Source organism: Pavona decussata, unplaced genomic scaffold (genome assembly GCF_977016875.1).
Source record: "Pavona decussata unplaced genomic scaffold, jaPavDecu1.1 SCAFFOLD_190, whole genome shotgun sequence".
Classification (NCBI taxonomy): Eukaryota; Metazoa; Cnidaria; class Anthozoa; order Scleractinia; family Agariciidae; genus Pavona; species Pavona decussata.
Genome location: NW_028145599.1, coordinates 171,573 through 190,780, shown reverse-complemented (window position 1 = coordinate 190,780; position 19,208 = coordinate 171,573). Strand labels below are relative to the sequence as shown.

The window sequence follows — 19,208 nt, the reverse complement described above, 5'->3', positions numbered from 1 at the left end:
TATTCACATCTAAACAATAGAAAAAATAATAGCGTGAATGATAAATACAAAGAAACGCTAAAAACGATAAAAGGTATTTAAAAGGTATTTAAAAGTGAAATAATTAAACAAATAACTTCGCGCGGATTGAGTCGCATTGTTTGTTCAGTTTCCGCTTTAGGTCGCGAATAAACAACATCTCGAAGATCAAGCAGTCGAGTTTGTTCTGACCCTTTTTCAGGATTTTGAAGTTGCTTTTAATGGTCTCTGGATCCTGTCCATGCTCGTCCTTTACGTGATTGCCAATTGCTGATCGCTTGTGTTCCTCCACACGTTGATGTAAGTGTCGACTCGTGAAGCCAACTACTTGTGTAGACAGGATGGACATCAGCATCAATCTTTTGGCTGAGATCACTTAGTTGGTGTCTTATCGCGTTCGCTGATTTCTGGTCTTTGAAAGGTACGACGATTCTGACGAGAGTTCGTTCGTCGGATACCCATTGTTTAGGACATGCATTCTCAGTAACTTTCGTTTCGATAAAATGTGTGATGGTGTTCTCTACGATGCTTTCAGGATAATGCAAGCGAGAAAAAATCCCTTTAAGACGTTCACATTCCTGATGGAGTTTGAACGCCCGGTTTAACATTGTTTTCAGCAGAGAATGTTTGCATTTCATGTCAACATGGCTTTGGTAGTGCAGTAAAAGCCCAGTATCGGTTGGTTTCCTGTAGACCTTCATTTTGCAGAGGGTGTCATCGACATAGCGTTTACAGAAAGCGGGCATCTTGTTTTGGTTTGTCAATTGTTCTTCGATATTGCACATAAATGCATTTGCCACGAGTGGCCCAAGTGGAGAGCCCATAGCAACTCCGTCCACTTGTTCGTACAGATTTCCTTCAAATTAAAAAAGCTGATTTTTTGTAGCAACCTCTAACAACTCTATAAGGTTGGTTTTTGTGATGTTTTAAATACCTTTTATCGTTTTTACCGTTCCTTTGTATTTATCATTCACGCTATTATTTTTTCTATTGTTTAGATGTGAATATCTTAGAGCTTTTTAAGTCAGTATCTCATTAGTTTTTTTCACAATTGTATATAAGCACATATTTTATTTCTCATCTTGAACTTGAAAATGACCGTCGGACGGTCGAAACGTCGTTCTCTTTCAGCGTTAACTTTTATGTTCAAACCAACGTGAGAAACCAAAAGTCCATGTAAAATGAGCAAATGACACTACTTTCCCAAAAATATTTGATTTTTGAAGGTCCGTTGCAACATAATCATTTTCTTGAGAGCTTCAGAACTATTGGATTTGTAACGTCTTCAGAAATCTTCAGGCGTCTTCGGAAATCTTTGGATATAGTCATGTCATCTTAGAAAATCCTGGCACTCCCAGAATAAAAGTCTCATGCCTTTGAGTCAAAAAAAGGTGGCAGGTATACCCTATTATTTCTTTCTTTCGTTTTTATTTATATATATTTTTTGACACAGCCAACAGGCATGTTTGGAGATATTCCACTAAAACAAGCAGGGTTGACATCATTATACCTATATTAAAACTTTTGTTGTACTGAAAAGTAAAGATCCTATTAAAAGCCTTTGTGACTGAGAACAAAGAAATTACGCAGTGAAGCAGCACGCTCTGTTAGGGAAAAAGTCTACTTAGCTGATTGACGGGGTTACACCTTTTTAACAACCCAATTATGCCACAAATGGGGGAAATAACAGAAAAACAGTAAAATACCAAAAAAATATGACATGAACGCCCTTCAGCCCTTCAGTTATCGGTAATACTATGTTACCATACCCATATATGCAACTTTGATATTCTTAAAAGCTAAGCTTTACCACTCTGCACTGAAAAGGAAATATCTTTAGTTCAAACTTATTTTAGCAATGCACACATTCTTTTTCATTAAACTTGTACTTCGAAACTTAAGGTCTGGTTTACATCCTGCATTCATTCTTTTAGCAATCCTAGATTGAAAACTAGCTTCTGAAAAGAGTTACGTACTAAATGATGTTCTAGTTTAAAACGCTCTATTTTAAGAAGCAATTTTACCTTGAAAGTTTAAAAGTAGCAAGTAGGACAGAAAACATTTATAGTAATAGAAATGCACATTTCTAGACAAAATCTAAAGATTTAAAGTTGATGCTTATCTTGGATTTGTTCGATATTTAATACTGCTTTGAACAAAAAAGGAAGTTGAGCTCTGGTTCCCAGGGTTCTAAACAAATATTCCTGAATTTAAAAAGTGTGATGCACCAGGCTACAATCAACTGCCTGAATCAAGCAGACATCAAAAATTATTTGATTTATGGATGCAAATAAGTTGCCTGATGAGGCATGCAAGGAAATACTGAAGTGTAAATTAAGTTTGAAAACATTTTTGAAAACAAAGCCCTATTTATCATGCAAAAAGAAAAATTCAAAAATATGGTAATGTGAGTAAAATTTGAAAGCCCACATTAAAATGAATTGCAACCACACAACTGCATAGGAACTTACAAGGACCTTTAAACTCTTGCAAGTAGAATGAAAATAATGGGATAATGTGTACATTGTAGCTCCACAAAATATCCGTTAGCTCCTCAACGGAAGGTCATTGGATATTCCTAGAGGAAGAAGCATCTGCAACCTCTTAAAGGAAAATATGAATCTAAACTGGAATTTCCACAAGGTTGGGGGAGGAGGGGGGCAGGTAAAAACTAAGACCTGTTAATGGGAGAGGTGTGGATATTTGACAAACGACACAATTAAAATACAGAGTTGATAGACTGGCAAACAAAAAGAGAAACATAGTGAGCTGCAGAAACACGGAGTTGATTAGACACTAATTAGAAAACTAACTTGCTCTTACAAAGGGACTAAGCTGACTATTGCACTACTAACTGAACAGACCTCTGTACAAGCTACAATGTTAATGAAAGATAAAACATCCATAACAAGAACTACAAAATGACTAACATATTCTCTTGACACCTGAAAATAACCCTCATCGCTCAGTGTAAAAACATACATGTATTAAGATTCTGTCAACAACAAGAATGGCCCTTCAACTGTGCCTAACTAAACATAGTCAGAATACCAGGGAATGAATCCATTCAGATTTAGTGGGGAATTTTCCCAAAGATATTGAGCAGGGCAAATGATGACTAGTACCCAAACCTTTTGCCATGCAGAGAACAAAAGACAGTTTTCTAATCAGTCATCAAAATACATGCATGCACACTCAAACTAAATTCCTTTTAAACTCCAAGCAACACCTCCTCTGGATAATAAAATTATGGGATTGATCGGTTTCAGTGAGGAAGTAATTAAATCCCCAAACAAATTCCCACACTTGAAATATTGTCACAAAAGTAATAAACATACTTTTCAAGACCCTTTAAATTTGAGGATGTGAGTAATAATGCAAACGCTCTCAAGAAATTTAGAGATCAAAGTCCAAAGCATCTGGTGACTATAAGTTCGGGGTCCTCTTCAGTCACCAGCAAATCCTCCAAACCACACAGCTAACTGATCCTGTCTGATTTCAGAAAATCTCTTCCCCTTCACACTGTGTACAAACGTTTTAAGCCAAGTAATGGATTTTTCCAATTAAAATAGCCCATTTTACAGCTGTGTGTTTAGTGACCTGGTCTTTGAGTGGAAGTGAGGCTGGAGTCGAATTTGTTGGCCAAAAGGGAGTCAGAATAGTGGGATCAACTCAGAGTAAAATCCGCAAAAGATCCTCAAAAAGGAACCATTCATTTAACAAAACACTCGCAACTAAACCAGCAAACATGCCGAACCTCAAATGACCTGGACTGAAACTTGAGAGAAACGTCAGAAAACTTCAGGAACTTTGAGCGCAGATTTCGCGACTAATGCATCCAACCAGACTACCTGGCAAAAACCCTGAGACAGAGAGAGAGGAGACTATTACAAAAAACGTTTGCTGGAAATATCAGTGCTACAATCCGCCATGTCGGACAAAGCTCTACAGGTGTTTCACTACACCATAATTATTGAACCAGATACCAACTGATGATCAGGAAAAAAACCATGGATCTGGAAGGAAAAATTACACCTCACTACACTGGTTCACTTGGAAGTTCACTCTTAGCAGACCGATTCAAATTCTGGAACAGTCAATAAAGCCCACAGAAGTCCATCCAAGAATGGGAAATGAAGGTCAGACAGGATGGTAGCCTTTAATGCTCGTACAATGCATTATCTGATGAAATGTACAATGACAAATTCGTCTTTGGTCTGCACAATGAGAGGCAAACTGCTGAAAATGCATCTAAAACAGGATGGCAACCCTAAGAACATGCAACATGTAGTAGCTGAAGCAAAGGCCCTCAAATCAGCTGAAAAGGCCAACAAACTCATCATGGATGCCACAAAAGGACAAGAGGAGCAGGCGGGCCAAAATGAAACTAAAGAGGGAACCTGGAACCTGCCATTGGTGTGGCAACCAACGCAGGCCCCATCCTTGAAAAACATGCCCTGCAAAAGGGAAAACATGCACAAAGTGTGGAAGTAATGACCATTCCTCCAGAGTATGCCTAGAGAAAGGTGCTCCCCAACAAACACAACGCCGGAGAACTACCCAACGTACACCTCCTGAGCACCACAAATGACCACCCCCCTGTGGAATACTACACTGATGACTACTAAAAAGAAAAGTGCTACCTCCTAGAAACACAGCAGATACACAAGTCCACACACACCCAGCCAGGTAAAAATACTTTGTCACTCTACCAATGTCCACCACTGGAATCAAGTTTACCCCAATGACATTCCAGATAGACACAGCCACCAACTGTAATAACCTGTCATATGATACTCTTATCAACCTGATGCCCAACATGAAGCTCACAAAATCGCCTAACACTCTTCACCCCTACGGTGATGCCCTGCCACTAAAACCACTGTGGCAGGTTGACCTCCTATGCAAATGGAACAAGACATTTGAAAAACTAACATATCAAATACTCTCCAGAGACACCACGATGATTAAACCCCGCTGCCCTTCTCTCTGGATCACTGTGAGAAACTGGGCCTCATCAAAATCACAGCATACAAAATATTCTCACTATCTTCGACAGAAAAGGACTCACCAGGAAAGAAAGTTCCTCCCTAAAGACCCATTATTTCACAAACAAGTCTTGTCACAGAAAGCCTCGTCACCAAAGCCGGCAAAACACTGAAGGACAAACTAAACAGTCACCTCGACCAACGCAGCAACAATGAGCCTTGTGGATGAAAGGCCAGTCCCCTCACCCTCATAGCCCATCCTGATTCCTACCAAAAGAAGGCAATGGCCAAGAGAATAAAGCCAGCATTGCCTAATAAAAGTAATTCATGTCCACCAAGAAAATTTTATTGCAAGGAAGATTCATTGTACAAAATGTAAGATAATTGGTATTAAATGAGCTAATGGGAAATGCTGATGCTAAAAGTTGAAGGATTTTTTTGTTTATTGACTTTAATACAATGCATCTTTAGCCAAGAATGTGTCTTAACTTCCGTCCATACATAGAAATCGTGACTTAAAATCTATGGCAATCCTCAGGATACAGAGTTATAGCCTAATTACCACAATCTATAGAAGCCAAAATAAGTCAATTAAATCTTGATACAATACAAAATAATCTTATGTGACACGGATGCACTAAACGAAAGTATGAAGGCTTCTGAAGGATTTTTGTACTCTCTCTGGACTCCACTTAAATATTACGAAAAAAACTATTGAATTCAAAGCAACATGGACTGTGTCAGCTAAACACAATAGAAGCAAACCTACTGAGTGCCAATTAAAAATGTAGGAGCAATGTCTCTCATTTGAACCTTTATTCCAAAAGTAACAAGATGGCGGCTCTCACAGAGCATTAAATAACAATGCATATGGCAATTACGTGAAACTGTGACATCTCTTGTATAATAAAGATAAATTATATTTAATAACAACTTAAATTTCTTGAAGATAATGAACATGGCAGGTAGGTAGCTGGTACAGTCAAACCCATATTGAGTGGCCAGTTACAAATAATAATTACACTGTAGTCCCCAGATACTGTCATCACACATAACTTTACATGGTTCTTACTAATTAGTTAAGTCCTCAGTTACCACTGAATTTGATTGAAATGAATTGTGCGACTTTTAAGGTAAGTATTTTGCTCAATCACCACTGAAACTCTGAATTTGTGAATAGAGTAAAAGTTCATAATGTACTACGTGCAAATGTTCCCACCTCGCCTTACATTAATTTCTGGTTAACCCCTGTTTTCCTGATCCAAATTCCCTGTTAATACATGTTCTAGGTTACTTGCCATTTCCTCATGGGTGGCCACTTTTTATAACCATGCAAGGACTGTCTGATTTTGTAAACACGCATTTACAATTGATTCACAATTCCATTGGAGCACATACCAAATTCTCAAATTCCACACTCCCAAGAAACTATCACAATCAAATTAGACACGAATTCCATCACGTACTAGTGAACTGAAGATATACATGTACTGTCTAGATTTAAAAAAAAAATTCATGAAGGCACAGTCTGTAATAAAAATGCCATATCCAAATAGTTCTCTTTTTATTGTTTTTAATTGAAACCCCCATGCAATGTCACATGAGTCATCGGACTTCCGTACCCCTTTTGACATCACAACTTGCTCTCTGAGTGTTTCTATTGTGTAGATTTTGGCAAGACTGGAGGTCAAATTTTATAATTTCAGATGGTTTAAAAGAGCCACAAGAAAACCCAACAATGTCCAGCAGTTAATAAAGTGTGATTACTTTGAACATCCTTAATTCAAGATCCTGTAAGTTCCTGTAGTACCTTGCAGGATTTTAAATAGCTAGCCAGGATTCTTAACTTGGATTTTAGGTCATGATCCTATATGGGATTCTATAAATTTTACCTAAGAGTAAGATCTTATTCCAGAGGCTAGGGATCCTGTGTAGAACTTCTACCAGTGAATGACCATTAGCATATAATATATCATAATTTTAAGTTTCCGTAATTAATACACTTTTGTAACCAAACAGACTATTTACAGAAAATAATTAATGGTTTATTGTTAAACATAATGGTCTTCAGTCATACTGAAGAGTTAATGATCATGTTTCAATAAATTGTTTTGATTTTAATAAGCATACAGTTTCAAATGTACTAAGCAATGTACTTACCCCTGACAAATCTAAATCCATGTCTGGTGGTGATGCAACAACGTCATTCTCATTAATAATAGGAACACAATTCATGGAGATTAACTCTTCTACAGTTGAACGTAAGTTGTCTAGGGAGTATTTATCTTGCACATCCTGCTTTGTTATTAGAACCTGAGATAAAACCAACACTTATGTAAGAAATCGGTGGGTACTAAACGTTGCTCTAAAACTATTAACTAACATTTTTCTAATTTAATAATAATAATAACAATAATGACAGTAACAGCTACTAACAGCTTTTACCCAACTTAAACATGCAGACCTCACCATTAACTGTGCAGGTTTTTGATTGGTCAGTTTAGATCCCAAATTTTGGCTTACCATCAATTGGTTTCGATGTCTGATTTCAACCCGACAACGCAGTTCTCGACTACATGTAACTGATTTTCTAAAATCATAAAAAGATCAAAATCACAATTGGAAACATACAAACAAATCCAAGCATAAAAAGACCAATTTTATTTAACTATAGTTTTGCAATCAAGTATTGTTCATGCAATGAAGTGTTAGAAGAGATCTAGAGCTCCACACAACTGTTATGTTCCAAATTCAATAATTTATGATAATTTCAAACCAAACTGTGAAACAGCCGGTAATTTTTTTTTTCATTACTCGAGATTTGTTTCCCATTTGACGTTACTCAAAACATTCGCACACAAAATAAATCATCAATAACTCTCACTGAAAAAGTTAACTTGCAATCGTTTTCATATGCATCACTTTGAACTGAACAGAATCGTACCGTGTACCTACAGGTAAATGTTGATCCTTGAGCACTTGATCAAGGAATTGTTGATATTATAATGTGCCAAAACGTTTCGCACAAAGTGGCAACTAGTTGTTATTTCCATGGCGATCGGCTGAGGACTCAGCCCTATATGGTGCAAATCCAGCTCAAGCTCTTACAGAAGTTGGAAATGTCAGCGACCGTTATCATAAATCCCTCTAAATGATTGGAAAATAAGAACATCACCAAAAACCTAGGAAGTATCATCAAACTCAAAAGTGTCTGTAAATAAAGACATTCATCAGAGTGCAAAGTAAGGACTGTCACTGACCAATCACAAAATGAGACAGTTTCCCGAGAAGTCCGCAAGTTCTGGTTGTTTCATACTTGCTCGCAGATGTATTGTTTAACTGCTTGAATCTTATTGGTCCGTTCATCAATAACATCAGGATTCTTTATTTTCAAAAAACAGGGTGATTGGTTAACTTTCTTCCAAGTGGCCTGGTTCAAGTAGTTGCACCGTGACATCAGTACATGCTTATTATAAACTATTCACAACCCTCAAAAATGGAGCATGAGGATTAAACTTCAAAACACTGCTTATTATGCACAAGGGTGTGCATGTGCATGAGGTTCTGATCCTTGGGTGATATAGAGGATGTTTAGGATCTCAATTTGATGAACTGCGAAAGCTTTCTAGAATGATTCAACTGAAGTGAGGACCTCAAATGGACTTTTAAATTTTGGAATGGAGAATGCTACGTTACGGTTGATGTAAGTTGTTTTCCAGCAGTGCAGAATATGCAGTTAAATGATATTATTTATTACCTCTCTAAAGTCTCAACGAAAAAAAAAGCAGAGAAATAAAAAAAAAATGATTACAGAATAATAAATTGCTCCATCCAAGAGTCAAAGTCGATCCCTGGACATGCACATTACATTATTTTCTCCATAGCTGTGGAAGTTACAGTCGAACCTGTACTGAATGGCACCAAATCAAGCAGTCACCCTCCTCTATTTTAAAACAGTCAGATGTCAACGTCCCAAACATCACTTCCCTTAAATTACTTCTCAGTAATTTTGACCTTGATCTATCAAGCATCTTAAGCTTCCATGCAAACCAGTAAAACATACCCACTTTAAAAAAAGGATTAAATCATGAGTACAGTAGGTCACCAGTGTTCTCCTTTTCAGGCGGTAACCGGTTAAATTTACTGCCTGTAGCACCACTCGTTACCGCCTAAAATCCCTTGGAATTCTTGAAAATTCAGCAGGTAAAAGAAAAAAAATATGGCTGTTTCAGCGACGTAATCGGTATTTTATCCTTGTAAAAGAATAAATAAACAGATTAGAATTAGATAAACTGCACGGGCTATGGTTTGTGAGTACTATCTGTGGCTTTCGAACTGCGAGGCAAGATCCGCGAATTTTTGGAGGGCTTTCTGCCACAATTCCATCGTGGCAGATGTCATTTCTTTGCACGTGCATCTGTAGTTGTTTATGTTCAATTTCACGATGAAGCGACAACGAACGTTGTTTTCATTTCTCTCTGTCGGCAATGGCAAGAAGTCACGAATGGAAACAGTTACAGGTAAAGTAATTTTAGATGTTGCAAGTGTTTGATTTGCAAGCAATGCGGGAAAATCAGTTCCTTGAACTTCCCACCTAACTGTCCGGCGGCTTCAGAAAACTGGTGTTGCTAAATTGACCAACATCACTTGTGGTGATCGAAAACTTCATCTTGTCCCGAAATGCTCCACATTCAGGTCAAAAGTGTTTAAAATCTATTTCAGACGACGTTTTGAGAGAATCCTTGACAAAAAAAAAACCCTTCCAGAACGTGGATGAAAACGAATATGCAGCGAATTTCGTTTGGTTTTGAGAGAAGACCGATGATTCTGTAGTGACACTTCATATAAGCACAGCAAGGATACCCCGGAAGTGGCTTTTGTCTATTTTTCTTTGACTTTAAGGCAAGAGAATAATCTAAGACAAAGAATAAAACACTTGTAAATGAAAATGCTGTTCAATTTCATTTGACATCTAATGCCAAAGGTGAAAAAGAAAAAAAGGTTTAGCAAAAACCGGTTTTGCTTTCTATGTTAGCTCTTAAGTGCTACTGCTGCAACAAGCTGACAGTAACAACGAGAAAATTACAAGGAACGTTCTGACAGCCATTTCTCTTTTGTATTGTATTTAATACTCACACAAACCACCTAGCAATGAGGGCAAAACTTGTACCTGTAAAGGTTTAATTTAAGGTTGGCGCTGAAGTTGACAAGAATGGGGCAAATTTCAATTTCATGTAATGTACTGAGCAGACCTAATAAACAAGGCTGCGATTCCCTGATTGCTTTACCGGTTTAAAATGCTCTTTTACCTGCTGTGCTGAAAAAAAAAAGGAGAACACTGGGTCACACCTGGATACCTTCATGTTCAGTTAAGCACCCACTATCATTTAACAATAAGTTAGCAGTTTAAGTCCCCTGGGAGTTTACTGATTGACTAAGTGAATCCAAGTCCATTAATTCTTATACTTGTTGAACACTACATTCACTTGCAAAAATATGAAAATACTTAAACTTTGCAGTTCAGTTGCAATGATTGATGATGATGATGATGATGATGATGATGCTAAACTTTATTTCAGTGTCATGTCTTCTAGCTGGCCATGTAAGGCCTACTAATAGGGGACACTAAACTGCAATACTATCAACACTAACTAATTGATATATAAAAAAATACTTGCTAAAGATAAAATTTACAACGCCAATGAAACGGAAGAAAAATTTAAAATGCCAATGAAACGTAGTCTGATTTATCTTAATGTATAAAATAATACCTATTAATCAACAGGTGTCCTTTTGTCTAAAAAAGTGTCATTTATGTACAACATAGAAGGAAGTTATTGCAGCCCTCTGTGATCACTTGTTCAAGATCTACCTTACGAATTTTCTTTTTAAAGCTGTAGATTCATTCTGCATTATTCACATCCTTGCTCAATTTAGACCATTACTGGACCCACATATCTTAGACAATGTCTCCCGTAAGTTGTTGTGTTGTGTCAAGGAATAAAAAAGTTGCCAGAATTTCTGAGACCATAGCTAAGATTATCTAAGTTAAAAATGTCATTTACATGCGGAGGGCACATATTGTACTTAGCCTTGTACATACATTCTCACTGAATGTACTTTATAGTTCAATTAATGTACGCTAACTGTCACCAGAAATGTCATGGTGGCCGCCATAATTATCTCACTCATATTTATGTCACTACATTATGTTGAAGATCTTATTATAATTATTAGTTGAGGGCGTATTCAATAAGGTTCAAACAAATTTGCGTATTAAAGGGACTATGTCAGCAGGGGGACATGCGCAATAGAGTCCGTGCGTTGAATTAGAACCACTTTGAAATCATTGGCCCAACTTTTTCAAACCCCATCGAAGAGTTCAGGAAGCTGAAGCCCTTTTCATCTACCTGAATTGCGTTCACCTTTAGAAAGTGACCTAAATATTTTATTTACAAATGTTGCTCAGTAATTACAGAAGCTGTTTGTTGCAATATTTCTGAAATCATTTGCTCTTTGAGCTCTATTAACGTGGATTTGCTATGTCCACTCGCGGCGGTCGTCATTCTGGCTGCGGCCGAAAAAGAATATACGACAGCGACGGCACAAAACATAAAGAGTGTGGAATCGAGGGCATCGAAGGATTTGCCTGGATAGTTATTAGCTTTATTAGACCTCGCTTGTCCTCGATATTGCTATGAATGCATTGACATCAGATGAGTGTAATTCAGACATAAATACAAATACTGCGATGATTATTTTGACAAGCCGACTTTCTCTTCGTGCCACAATTGTGTGTGTAAATAAATCAGTTATGTACAGTGTAATTTCGTAGTTTTGCATGGGCAACTGCGGGTTTTGGACGTAGTTTTTCGAGCACAAGTAGTTTTGCAATTGCAAGGATCGGCATATAAACAAAAGGAACTCACACATGTCATTATTTATCCCTGCATTGGCAAAGGTAAGCTGACCGATAATTTACATCAGACAGCACATATAAAACGCAAATCAAGCGGTTAAACTTAACTCATGTGATACACTTTCAACGACAGCACAGTCTGTTTTCGTAAGCTTGGCAAAGCAGGAACGTGAAAACGTATCTCCATGTGTGAGAAGGTGCGATCGACACGACGGATACAATGGCGAACTAAAGGGGGATTTAGATGGTACGATTTTGCCTACGATTTGTCGCATGCGACACGCTTACTCCATGCCTACAACACGAATCGCGTCGTGTAAATCAACCTACAACATCCTTACGACAGACGCACACAACACGACAAATGTCGTAGGATTTTAAATTTAAACATGTTTTAAAATCGTAGGTAAAGGCAATGTTGAGTGGCGAGAGTTGTGTAAGATTTTTACATGACGCAAGCAGCGCGCGCTCTAGAAATCGCATGCGACAGTCATAAGAGAAAATCGTACCGTCTAAATCGCCCTTAACAATAATACCTCGACGAGTTATATTAATGCAAATTAGTCTCAATCGGACTCCACTGCGCATGTCCCCCAGCTGACAATAAGTCCCTTTAAGTTTTCCACAGCTCAAAGTTTCTCATGTCTAACAAAAAAGTAAATATGTAATTCTAATATGTACCTGCCCACAAGTCAGACCATACTGTTGGAACATTGCTTCATACAATGATAATAATCCCCCTTGTCCTACTGCAGCACATGCCCGTGGCTCAATGTAAGGCCTTGACTGCAAAATAACAAACCAATGTAACGTTACATAAATCAACATCAGGTATCAGGTCTACAAAATGGAAAAACAGTAACATATGATTGTGCATCATCTGCAACTCTTGTAAGAACGTAACCAGTGGAAGCAGACAAAATTAATTTTAATAAAATTATTGTTTACACCTCCACCCTCAATCTGTACACTAACAACGACCAATGACAACCAACTCCAAGTCCATTAATGAAATTTTCTTCAGCTTACAAGTAACTCTCAAACTAGTCAAGAATACAATACACAAATTTTTGTTCTTGAGGCAAATTGAAGGGGTGCCTGGAAAAAAGCCCTAGGTGACTTCTGATAAACTGCTAGAATCTCCTTCCAAATTTTCTTGTTTTCACTTGTGAAATAAAAGGAGAATTTAACCTTACATCAAAAGTCACTTAGGTCCTTATTCCACGCACCCCTTTAGTTACAAATCTACATTTTTAAACTTTCTTTTTTCCCAGAGTGACACAATAATACTTTTGTCTAGTATCTTGAAATGTAGTTTATGTAGTTTGGTCAATAAACTACAAAGTTGTTGGAAAAATAAAAGTATCTTGAAATGCGTAAAATGAAACAAGGTTGATTTTTGTTCCAGAATTTTGTTCCTTTGTTCCAGATCATGGTCACATGCCTGAGACAAAGGAAAATAAAAAAATACACTTGCCTGGCATGAAAATATTCACTTGAACCAATTTAATTGGAAGCTCCAAAAAATGCATTAATTTCATTTAAACTAGATTTTTCTTTAACGCCAAAATATCCTTGCCCATAATTTTAACTTTCCCATATATGATCTTCTCCATCTTGGTTGTCTTGTCTGTTCACACATTTGCAACAACCAAGCTGAAGCCTCTGGTCTCATCTTCATTTTAGCTCATTGGTTGTCTTAACAGCAGATATGACTGTTCTAACCCAGTTGTAGAATTAAGCAAATTATAGTAAAAATTAGATGACTCTACAAGTAAGGTATACCTCAAGGAAGTCTTGTGGTTTAAGTGTTTGCCGCACACTCCGAGAAAGAAGTATTTCATGTCTCAGTTTTTGTTTTCCAAATGCTACAGCACCACTTGTAACCAACAGCATTTGTCGACCAGCATTTTGCAATTCAGACACCTATAGGCAAAGTAGTAAAATACAGTAACTGTTATAAGTTAATTATTTTTGTGTGTCTGTAAAACAATAATGACTAAATATATACACAACTCTATATTAAATACATTTTTAGATAATGAAATTCAAGTACATACAGTGTAATTAGTACCTAAATACTTACAGTATCATACCCTCAGGCGGTCAAACTTAAATATACTGTAACTGGTATACTTTCAAGTACATGTATATGAGTGCCCTTCACCTCAAGGTAGAAATCAAGATCACAAGCCATCAACTCAACGGACCACAAGACTTGTGTAGACTTACGTATAGCAAATCTCTTTCATAACTTTTATTTATACAACAAGGCATACACTGTAAATATGTTGAAATAGATAATTTAAATGGCAAATATTGTCAAGGTGTCTAGAACTGTCAAATATTTTGGTACCATTTTCCAGAAGCTGACACATGCCATGATCAGGATGTGACAGAAGTGAAAGTTGAAGAGTCAGTGAGAGTTGAAAGTTCAACAACTATGCTCTGAATGATGCATTTGAAATCTCCAACATTTCATCCTCAAAATAAGCCCATTTTCAGTTGTGTTAAATTAAATGTGCCTATGAAGTAAAAAAATTAATATGAAATATCTTCTCTCATTCCATGTAGCTATTCAGGTTTTGTTCAAATACTAATGACATCACAAATCATGTCAGTCCAAATTAAGAAAAATCACAAAATCAAGAATATCTCAAGAAATATTAGAGTGATGCTGCTCAAACTTGGCACCAGTAAGGAACCTCAAGCAAAATACAAAATGACGCCTACTGTGCTGTTGCCATGGCAACACAACAAAAACTTCTTTAAACTAAAACTTGAATATCTCTGGAACGAGAGAAGATATTCAAAAAAAAAAAAAACAGCCATTCTCCTTCTCATTTTGTGTCTAAGACTGGTGTCTTATTGGCGCCAAGTTTAAACGAAATCACTAACATTTCCAGAGATATTCTTGTTTTGTAATTTATCTTCATTGTAAAAAAAAATTTGTCCCATCACCAATTTTTTATCAAAAAGTTGAATATCTCTGGGACAAGAGAAGTTATTCAAAAACAAGAAAGAAAATGCCATTATTCTTCTCTTTGTTGGACCTTTCAAATAGGCATTAATTGTTTTAAAAATTTCATATGCACTTTAACCATCTTACAATGATAAAACTTTTCATTCTGACTATCTTCTGAGGAAGACGAGGAACAAACTAAAGAATAAAGTAATTGTTTTACATCAGAAAAAACAGTAAATACTGTAGGAAGTCTGCAGCAGGTTAACAACCCTGTTTTGCCTCAGCTTCATGAAGTTTCTGAGACTAGAGAAGGGGCTGTCCAGAATCTACTCCTTCAAGTATGCAAAATGTGAAAAGAGAATATAATTATTGCCTCATGATATGGGAACTGTATCATAGTGGAAGCATTTTTTTTTTTTGCACATGTCAACAACTAATGAATTGTACTTGCAAGAGGTGGCTTCAAGCTATGTATCAGCAACAGCCACAGTGTTAATTAAGCTATCCCTGAGTTGGAGATCTTAGGAAATTAACTACCTGTTGAGCAGGCTCTTGGAATCCAATGGTGTGTGAAATCTGACACGTTTGGGTTTAAAATATGTGCAAAACCTTCTCCCCGTTGCAAGCTCGATATTACAGCAATCTGACTGGCTGGCAAGGACCAATCAGAATGCACCATTTTCGATCCTACCATACTACATTAGTGGCTATAAAAACCCAAAACTGCCATACTATCCGGCGGAATGGAATTGAGTATATTACACTCTACCTTTCCCCATAAAAAAATCTTCAAATAGCAACAGACGAGAATCGAAAGATTCGAAACCGCGGTCTTGCTTGCAAACTCACATTGCTTGCTACAGCGTCGTAAAACCTACAGTTTGGAAACGTTACATTGACGATATATTTTTTCTCTGTGGGACACTGGTAAACACGATATACAACGTGCCCAACCTCAAACATGTTTTAATGGGAAAATGGCACTTAATACAAAACCAGCCTTTCCTACGAGAAATCTTCAAAGAGCCACCACCAATTTCCTTTAGAAAAGGAAAATCTCTAAATGACATGCTTGTCAGAGCAAAAATATAAAGAGGTTACACATCAAAAATGTTTCCATTGTTAGAAGACATGCAGGCCTGTCACCCCTTGCTATCTCCTACTGCAAATTTTTCTAAATTGCTAACTATGAACTGGGAGACCACATGTGATATACCATTTAAAAGGTATTTTCTGAGGTGTGCTATAAATCACACCAACAGAGATGGAGGAGGTCACATATTAGAGTGAGAAAAGTCCAAAACGAAAGAAGAAAAACATTGAAAATTTTCCTTTACGTTGTGCATACTGGGTATCCCCCTAAACTATAGCTTAATGTACAGCTCTCAGTGCATTGCTTGTGGTACGATATCAACTGGACCCTTAACGTACAAAGGAAAAAATATCCAAAAGTTTGAGGGGTGGTAAATCAAGTCTCATATAGGAGGGGGGCATGACTTTACCTTCAATTTATAGATCTTTCAAAGATCTTTTGGTCGTGCAAATTTCACACAAATTGACCAAATACTGAGCTCATAATTGCGTCTTGTGCCATATGGTACTCTTGAGCAGGAAAGGGTTAACTGCAAAACAGATTCTCCAGGATCTCTCTTGCATCAAGTTGGATGGGGATGATGAATTTCCCACAGAATACAGTCGGCAGTGGGAAAATTGGTTGGCAGATCTGCCAAAACTGTCATATCTCAGTGTTAATCATTGTTTGAGGCCGGCAGACCTTGGTCGAGTTTCATCCAACCAATTTTATCATTTTTCTGATGCCTCTGAAGTTGGTTATGGCTCTGCATGTTTTCTGTAATCAGTGAATGGAGGAGGCAAGATTAATTGTGAGTTCCTGTTCACATGTTATACAATTCTGAAATCTGTCCCAGTTCTTCGCTTGGAGCTATCAGCTGCTACTACACTGTGTCCAAGCCTCATGACAAGGTGGTGCTTAAGAGAGAGGTCAAGATTCCATTAAAGAATCATTATTCTGGATGGATGGTAGGTCAGTACTATGCTTATAATGTCATGAATGAGAGCAAACATTTTCACACCTTCATTGCAAATTGCGTTTCCAAGCTTGGACACTGCTTCGTTCCTAATAGCACTATGAAGATTCATACCAAGTAGAGGCCAACTTCAGAAATCAGATGAGATAGTGCTACCAACTTCCCCAGTGGACAGAGAGAGCTCAGAGAAGCTTTCAGCACATGGAACCACAGCAAGATTTACAAAACTTTACTGCAGAAGAACATTTCACAAACATTTGGGAATGCCGTGTCCCACTACCCAAAAGATACTTCAAGCCCTGCTATAGATGCAAACCATCAACAATGAAAGCCTTACCACTCTCATGTGTGAAGTAGAGAGTATTATGAGCAGATGCCCACTCATCACAGTTTCAGTGCTGACTCACATGACCCAGCAGAGGATACCTAACCACCTGTTTCTTTTTTGATAAGCGCCTCAGATGCCTGATGGATTAATCTGTGAGGAAGATTCCTTATCATGTTGCAGATGGAGACAAGATCAGTACCTTTCTAAAGATTCAGTTTTCTCATGTTTTGTTGTCTGTTAGGCATCCATGTTTTTTTCTTGTAGTCATTTAGCGTTATGTTTCACTTGTTCATTAGAAAGTGTCTTTTGTGCGTTTCTCTTACATTTACAGCACTTTTGTTCATTTGCACATAATTTATTAGTTTTATATATATATATATATAAATCTGTCTGGTTTTATGAGAACATACATACAGTACCTCCAGAAATTGGGCACATTTTGAGACTTTCTAGACTGAAGGAATATGCTAGTCATTAACAAGAAAAGCCAATGAAATTATTGTATAACAGGATTTCAATGCAACAGAGACAATAAATTAATTTACAATTTACTCTATCTTTACACTTGCCTCTATGCCTTGAAATCAATTTCCAATCCAGTTTAAAAGAAAAGGAATGGTGTAATTCACAGGATACCAAATTTTTAAAGTTTATGCTGTACAGCGTATGTAATAATTTTCAAACTATCAAGTGATGTATGAAAATAATGGTAGGCACATCATGAACTGCCAAATGTACTAAACTGAGTTTGAATTATGATGTTTGATAAAACCTATAATCTATGATATATTCATACCTTCTGCAAGTCTGAATTAGAATTTTCTGTTACAGTAAAATAATAATAATAATAATAATAAATAATAATAATAATAATAATAATAATAATAATGAAACTTTCCTTGAGGGAATAGCATAGAAGCTCAATCTAGTTTTGGTATTAGAGACCTTAAGATTGTCTATGGGATTTTTATATTTTATCGCTAATTTTTTCTTTTTAACTCAGCAGTTTTCTTTTTATAGTTCTTTCAGATCGCATTGGTTACGCTGTGCGCCCTATGTGGTTCTATTTTAGCATCCACACGTTTATCAACTGCACATGATAATAATAGTAATAATAAGAGAGTTCTTTATACAGATGGCCTATATCACACAAAGTTGTTTTCAATAGGGCACTATAAGAAATAAAAAGGTACCAAAAAACTAAAATATTATTATCATTAGTATTACAATTAATCAGTTGCCGATTTTCGACACTATCTGCTTCATAAACTCCTTTTAAGTTTATAGTTACTTTTGAAAAATCCTTAAAGTGCCCGTAACCCTTCAATTTGTTTTCTTTTGGTAGATTTCTATATCTGTGAAGAACTCATTTTCAAAAATTTTTTTTTGAAATATTGAATCATTTTTATTTTACGAGCGCTAAAAGTTACTGAAATTTTTAAATTTTCGCACCCTTTAAGCCCCGCTGGACAAATTTTTGTCTCATGGGCTCATTAGGAACGAGCCAATGAGAAGCGTCCAATATTTGACACTTTCTTAGCTGTGACGTAAGAAAAGGACACCAGAAGGATTCAGAAGGAATCTTATGCATGCTGATTCCTTTCTCTACATTTCGAGAGTTGCTGCATCCAAAAACCACACATTTTAAAACCATTTTCTCTGTTTACAATTGAAGCATTACCGCGAATCTTCGGATATTTTTGCACGATGTCCTTTTCTTACTTCACGCTCCACATTTGGCCGAGTGGGGGACTAATGCGAACGATAGGTGAAAATATCGACAAGACTGCCTTCACTTGTAGCGCTCGTGAAAAAAACAAGGATTCAATATTTCTCAAAAATTTTTTCGAAAATGAGTTCTTGAATGATATGGAAATCTACCAAAAGAAAACAAATTGAAGGGTTAGGGGCACTTTAAAAAGATACTAGTAAATATATTGGG

The 19,208-nt window shown here is 36.8% G+C and overlaps 1 protein-coding gene across 2 annotated transcripts in view; it reads right to left on the bottom strand.

Annotated features, from left to right (window-relative positions):
- The window catches only part of LOC146462179 (delta-1-pyrroline-5-carboxylate synthase-like), a 49,887-nt gene that overhangs the window by 16,273 nt on the left and 14,406 nt on the right, over nt 1–19,208 (bottom strand). For both annotated transcript variants that reach the window (XM_085085835.1, XM_085085836.1), the window contains exons 2-4: nt 13,711–13,851; nt 12,607–12,711; nt 7,167–7,319 (exon numbers count right to left, since the gene is read on the bottom strand). In XM_085085835.1, the coding sequence (XP_084941961.1) occupies nt 7,167–7,319; nt 12,607–12,711; nt 13,711–13,851 (399 nt within the window). The remainder of the gene's footprint in view (nt 1–7,166; nt 7,320–12,606; nt 12,712–13,710; nt 13,852–19,208) is intronic.